Consider the following 7,811-nt stretch of genomic DNA (forward strand, 5'->3'; position numbering starts at 1 on the left):
TCTACTTTTTCTCAGCTCTCACCAAGCCGATTTCTTTCAACGATACATCATAAAATCACAAATCGTATCTAGTTGAAGACATTACCCTTGAAATTGAAACATTTTCCCTTGTTTCCCGTAAATGGGGGAAATCTCCAAAAAAATTACAAATTTAAAAATCGGAAAATTTTGTCATTTTTTTCCCTTTTTTTTTCTTAACACTCCCATAACTTTTCCAAAAATTAACAAATTAAAATAATATTTTTTTATATTAAAACCTTAGGTAATTTCCTTTCGTTTGATATCATTTTTTTTTTTTGAAAACACTTAACCTGCTCACTGGGGGGATTTAAAATAGCAATTTTTTCTACAAAAACTAACTATTTCAACTTAATTTTTGAAAATATTCCGGAAATACTGTTTTTTTTAAACATATGTCAAATTAAAGCTTATTTTATGTACTATAAAATGAAAAAAAAAAATTTGTCCCGACGTCTTCTATGCGCAAATGGCTACCGTATTCAAAAATATACTATTTTTCTATTAAAATTCTAGGTTTTGTATTTTATTTTAAAATATCTTATTAGGAGAATATATTGACTTTCATGAATATTATATAATTTAATTGACATAGAATAAAGGTCATAAGACATAAGAAATTAAACTTATTAAATTTTTTTACTTTTTTATTTTCATATTAAATTTAATAATTATAATTAGTATTTATTCATATATTTTATTTTAAAATCAAAGAACTACTAATTAGGATATAATCAAAGAAATAAGAGTTGATGTTGCTTTTGGATTAATCCACCAATTTCTCTAAATGAAACACTATCTACAGATTTGCATCGAAGCGTTTCTCATGATAGGGATTTTAATCACTGTCAAATATCATCTGTACTTGTCCCATCTATGCCTTCTCTACACTGTGCCTCGACCCCACTGTGCTACCGTATTGTTATGTATATGCAAGTATATATTTTTCTAAATTAATCTGAAAGGGTACAGGATTAAGTCAAAGATACAATAATATTAAAAATATTTAGCAGTTTAATTTTGATAAATGAAGTGTAGAGTTGGTTTTATGACATCCATTTTATTATTATTCTATCCTTGTGTGGTTTCCATTTCCGCTTAGTCAAATTTCTTTCCAATCGAGTTTCTTTTTTTATAGGAGATGGAATACTTCATTTGGTTGATCCATCTTGATTAAATGGTTTTTTGCTTTGTGTAGATTTTTATACTATTAATTTGTGGTTAGTTAATTAGTGTATTAATAGAATTGTAAATATTTAAAAGAGAAAGGAAAAGAAAAAAGAAAAAAAACAATATAATGGTAGTAAGAAATTATGTTTGATATTTAGGAGGTATTGGAGGTGGTAAACCCATGACGTCTACTTTTATAAACATTGGATAAATTTTGTAAATTGAGAAAGCCATGACCAAAGTTAATAATGACAGCCAAGAGATATAAATAATATCTCCTAAAAAACTGTCTATAAGTGGAATAGAAAAAGATTTTAACATAATATCTTTAAAATATTCATCAGAGTTAATTTGTTTGGTTATATGAAAGTTTGGCATCACCGAGGTCCAATTTTTATTAAGGATTTCTGAAATATTGTTAAAATAAAATTTTTCTATTGCTTCAGGGTCATCATGTTTAATTTTTAGTGATTTAATATTGGTCCAAGAAATAGGCAATATTCTTAATATTACTAATTTAATTTAAATAATAATTTAAACTTAATAAAAGTATAATAGATATAATAGAAGTGATTAACTATTTCCTACGGACATTAAGATGTTAATTGGGTCATTTGATGTATATTTCTTAAATGATTGGGGTATATAATATAAATCATTCTTTTGAGTGCAAAAATTATTAACTTTGAAATTTAATTGGCCTAATATGTAAGAGTCGTCAATCTCATTGTTTAATAATTTGGAAAGAAATGCGTGGTATGATGAATTTCTACGAGATTTTAAAGTATCTTGATTTTGTAACCAGAGTAAGGAATTCTTGGGATATTACATTTAAAACATATAAATCTGACGACGGTATTTTGCACTTTTTCAAGTTGATTATTATGTCCAGCATTTTGAGTGCCATTGTATCATGAAAATTGAAACAGTTTTTTTTTATCATACCAAATACTGCTAAGGCTTTGTTTTTTATTACTGCTAAATGATCATTGAATAATAGTTTAGAATCAAATAAGATTTCTAAATCTTTATTTAATGGGGAACGTTGTAAATTAATGCCAGTTAATACACCACTCATTAAATGCTACTAAATCATTTTGTAGGAGTTTGATATCATCAATAGAAGCATTAGATTTGTAAATTTTTGCATCATCAGCAAATAATAGAATGTGGAAGTGTGTAATGAAGGATATAGCATTATTTATAAATAAATTAAATAGAAGAGGGAAGATGTGATCGCCTTGTGGTACTCTAGAAATTACGTTTATTGGTATTGATATAAAAATTTTATATTAAACAAATTGAATTCGATGACCTAAGAAAGAGTTAAACCAGGATACAAGGGGATCAGCAAAGCCTATTTCATATAGCTTGTTAAATAATAAAATTTGGTTTACTCTATCAAAGGCTTTCTCAAAATCAGTATAAATAACGTTGGTTTGTTGATTATTGAAAAAGATTTTATCATATGATGCTTTATAGTTATTAAGTTGATAAGAGATGATTTATTATTTCGAAATCTATTTTGTTGTGATGCTAGAATATTTTTAAACATAGTTGTAAGCTTATTATTCATTATTTTAGAAAATATTTTTGGGATGATTGAAATTAATGATCTATCCCCTTTTTTAATAATTGGATTAATATAGGTAGACTTCCAAAGTGATTGGAACGAGCCACAATTTAAGGAAATATTGAAGAAATTTGTAATAAATGGAGAGAGTATGAACCTGTAATTAAATAAAAATATTGGAGAGAGTCCATCAGGACCAATAGCATTTTTGTACGAGAGATTATCTAATTCATTGAAAACTTCAAGGAGTTTAATATAAAGTGTATTTAATTAATCAATAGATCGATTTTTATTAGATTGAATGTTAACGTTAATAGGGACTGTGTCTTTATACACTTAAGAGAAGTATTGACTAAATAAACCAACAATGTCTTGGCCATATATAGTTTGGTTAAATGACATTGAGTTGGGTAAACTGGGTGACTTTTTAAGGTTACTAATGAAAGACCAAAATTTCTTAGGTTAGTATATAAAAGATTTTTAAACATTATTTAAGTATCGGGAGTAATCTAGTCTACTTAAAGTTTTACAATGGGCACGTGTATAAAAGAATTTTGACATGTATGTTTGACAACTTAAAAATGGAATGTTGTTTTCTTTTTAATTTGATAAGATTTATTAAGTCTTTAGAAAAAAAAATAATTGAAAATTTAGATTTATAGTATTTTTTGGGGGAATAAATGTATTTATAGCATAGTATAGGAGCGAATAGAAGTTATTAGAAATTATCGAAATATCATTATTAATTTTAAAAAATTTGATCCAGTTAATTGAATCTAGGAAAGATAAAATATTATTATAATTACCTTTATGCCAGTCATAGACTTCTTCTGCAAAAGATACTGTAGAGGGTGAGTTTGACTGAGTATAATTGACATTAATAAGAGTATGATAAATATCTACAGGAACTACAGCATCTTTATTTAAAGATATAAAATAAGAATTTGAATTGGATAATATAAGATTAAGCATAAACCATTGCTATTGTATATTGTATTTATTTGAAATAGGTTAAGAAATGTTAGGTTTTCCAGAAAAATAGCTTTAGGAAATAATAGATTTAAATTGGCATTTAAAGATGCTTTATTTAAGTAAGGTAAATTAAAATCACTGAACAGTAGGAAATTATCATTTGATTGAAAAGAAATTAGATTATCTAAAATAGAAAAATAATCACTATAAAATGAACATGGAGAGTTTGGTGGGAAGTAGCTGCAGCACAAATTTTTTTTTTTTTACTAGTTATTTTAACAGAAACAAAGCAGGACTCTGATGAATTGATTCCAGTATTAATTTTTGAGGAAACATATCTTTTATCAACTGCTAATAGGACACCTCCTCCTCAGGATAATGAACTAGTCAGATAAGATCTATCACATCTATAAATTTCATAATTGAAGAGAACAAGTTCTAGTGAGTTAACATTATTATGCAGCCAGGTTTCAGTAAAAGTTAGTATATTAAAATCTATAAAGATCTATATTGGTTTGTAATAAAGTAAATTTAGTATTCAAGCCTCTTATGTTTTAATAGTAGCTGTTTCAGGTTTCATAATTGTAAGCTAGTTTTTTGAATTGATAATTTTTAGAGTGCTTGTGATGTATTTATTGATGAGATCCTTTTCTCCAATAGATTTACGGTTAAGAAGTTCGAAGGTCCATCCATGTAGGATTTGATTTTAATTAGCTTTGACATGAAAATAACTCAAAAATATCTCTTTGATCGGAAAAACATAATTTAAGTGTTCGTGGATTAGTAGTATTGGAAGAAGGTTTGCCCAGATGAGTGATCGAGTTCAGATTAGTATTTAACTTAAGAAAATCAAGTATATTTTGAACAGAATTAGAATCGGATTTTGTATTAGTTAACTTTCATTGAAAATTTCAGGTAAATTAAAAAGCAATACATTTTTTAACCGCGATTGTCTATCCATTATCTCTGATATTAACTCATCATTAATTAATATTGATGAATTTGTATTTGATGATTCAAATTTAGTTTCAATGTTATCTACTTCAGTCCTTAAAAAATCATGTTGAAATATGTAAAATGTAGAATATAATATTATGTTATTAAAAATCGTATTGTTAAGATCAATAAATCACTTAAATACAAATCGCAGTTATCATTTCTGCAAAACTCTTGGTGTTAAAAATATTCTACATATGAATTATTCCAAACTTAATATTTTAATTATTTAAAAANAAAATTAGAATTATCATTTCTGCAAAACTCTTGGTGTTAAAAATATTCTACATATGAATTATTCCAAACTTAATATTTTAATTATTTAAAAATAATCAAAAATATTTGTTGAATAGAATAGGTTATGTAATTAAAATATTTAGAAATTATTCGTAATATATATTCGTATAATATAAAATATCAAAACATATAATATTAGAGATTTACAAAGGCTATGGTTCAACGTTTTAGAATTATAAACAATCATAAGAATCAATTATGAAAGACCAAAAAATAGGTTGAAAATGACATTTTGAATATAAANATGGTTCAACGTTTTAGAATTATAAACAATCATAAGAATCAATTATGAAAGACCAAAAAATAGGTTGAAAATGACATTTTGAATATAAATTTTGCATGAATTATTTTTAACAATTAAAAATCACAAATAACTTATTAAAAATTTTATTTTTTGGTATATTCATTTTTAAAAAAAATTGTAAAATAACATTTTTTTTTGAGATTTCCTCCATTAGAAGGGAAAATGATTTTTTTTTTATTTTTAATAGGAAGTCATCAACTAAATACGATAGTTTATCATTTAAAATATCATTGAAAGAAATAAAATAAACATCATATTAAAATTAATACCTTCTCAGTTTTGTATTGAAGCTAAAACTGAGTTTACACTCGTACAAGATATGAGAAACAAATTTAGAAAATATTACATAGCTTATAATTTGAGAGCACTGTGTTATAAAAATAACAATTTCAAAATTATTTGTAATCTACGATTAATTGGGTTGGTTATGACAAATAGATCACTCTGTGCACAAAATCTATAAGAATTATTACAAATAAATAATATTATTTTTAATAACCCTTTTTATTCTTATATAAATTTTAATATATTTAAATAATGAAATTTCAGAATGTACCAAATGTATTAAAATAAATAATTTTTTACTTGAGTATTACAAGAATTTGTTTTACTTTTAGGTTTAAACATTATACAAGGAACGCATATAACACTAATGATGGTATAAATATAATTAAAACTTTAATGTCTCATGATGGCTGGAAATTTTGGAAACATATAGCTATAAAACATAAAATGACTAATTGTAAAAAAAAACATTTTAACGAGTTAATTGTTCCAGTAAATTTAGAAAATTATAAACTCATACGAGCTTGTACTACACAAATTTTAAGGTGTCGATATATTGAAATATTTGAATACTTTAATAATATGTTGAATAGACTAATAACATTTTGTCAATTTAACAATAAAAATAGCTGTGCAATAACAATTTTTAATATTATACTAAAATCTGATGAAATGTTTAAAAATATGCTGTTTGCTTTGAAAACACTAAGATATATGGCAATTCGTCACTTAAAACACAATGCCTCATCATGTATAGAGTTACAAATAGAATTTTTTCGAGATTTTATTTTTGACATGAGAAGAAAATATCAATCCTCAAGTGAATTCGTTAGCCAAGAATATAATTATTATGAAGCAACAGAATTTCTCAATGACATAAGAATATTTACACAAAAAGAATTATCAATTAAAATAATGGGTACATTGCGTTATTCTAAGACGTATTGTGAATTTGAAAGATATTCTGATTTGTATGATTTTATGAAAATGATTGAAAAATTAATCAACATTGATACTGATTGCATATCTGATTGCTTTAATAATTATCAAGCCATAATTGAAATTTTCAGTGAGTTTATGGAGAAAATTAATAAAGAAAATTATAAGAATTTAGGTTTTAATAAAATACCTAAACAATAATCTCATTTTTTTTAATTGTTTTAAATAGTTTATCAAAATATTTTCATTTATCTATTACTTTTTAAAATAAATGAATTGACTAATTATTATTTTATGATTAATTTAAAATATTTAAATGACACAACAAACTTGTTAAATTATTGGAATATCCAAAAGTGTTGACTCTAATATATATTTTTATTACAAAATCTGAATCTATAAATACAAGGCCGTAGCTGGAACAAATTTTCGGGGGGGTTTTAACCAAATTATATGTTTTTAAATAATTTAAATACTAATACATAACATAAACAAAAAAAAATTGTCTTACTATTAAGTTAGGTTATACAACAAGATATTATACTTTATGTTATGACCTACCTTTGTCATTATTTTACAAAATTTACCTTTTGAAGTATACTAAAGTTAAAATACAAAATTATAATACAATACAATACAAAATTTTATGAGTCATTTTTCAGTTTAAATTTTAAAATAATACATTTTTATAGCACAAAGTCTATCAGTCTTTTTTTTTTCTTTTGCAAAACTGTCGATCACATCGTCTGGATTTATTTTAATTTGTCTATGCACACTCAAAAGTGCTAGACCTGTAAGACGTTCTTGACCAAATGAAGTTCGTAAAAAGTTTTTTAGCCTTTTCATAGTAGAGAATGAGCGCTCTGGTGTAGAAGTCGAAACTGGTAATGTAGCTAATATTTTCAAAAGAAAAGATACATTTGGAAAATATTCATAATTACATTTAATGTACGCTTCGATAGCCGAATTTGGACGGTCTACATCTAGTTCGTCAGTCCATTTTCTTTTCCACAGTTTAATTTCTTGTGGCAGTACTTCCAAATCCAGAAATTCTGAATATATTTCAAAATTATTTAAATCAATTTCAAATTTATCGCATGTTTTTGGTAATAACTTGTGCAATGAAGAAATTATTTTTTTATGATTATTGAACCTTGTTTGAAGCTGTTCAATGAAGTCGTCAAAAAAAGGAATAGCTATTGTAATACGGTAGTATTCTTCAGGTGAATTCACGACAATATTACTTCGATTTTTTTG

The 7,811-nt window shown here is 24.9% G+C and overlaps 1 protein-coding gene across 1 annotated transcript in view; it reads left to right on the forward strand.

Moving 5' to 3' along the window:
* LOC126894036 (uncharacterized) overlaps positions 1 to 7,042 on the forward strand; it is a 12,070-nt gene extending 5,028 nt beyond the window's left edge. Inside the window, exon 2 of the mRNA XM_050664676.1 lies at positions 5,948 to 7,042. Coding sequence (XP_050520633.1) covers positions 5,948 to 6,755 — 808 coding nt within the window. The 3' untranslated portion in view covers positions 6,756 to 7,042. The remainder of the gene's footprint in view (positions 1 to 5,947) is intronic.
* The last annotated feature ends 769 nt before the right edge of the window (positions 7,043 to 7,811 follow it).

This window comes from Daktulosphaira vitifoliae, unplaced genomic scaffold (assembly GCF_025091365.1).
Source record: "Daktulosphaira vitifoliae isolate Bord-2020 unplaced genomic scaffold, ASM2509136v1 Scaffold_1, whole genome shotgun sequence".
Taxonomy (NCBI): domain Eukaryota; kingdom Metazoa; phylum Arthropoda; class Insecta; order Hemiptera; family Phylloxeridae; genus Daktulosphaira; species Daktulosphaira vitifoliae.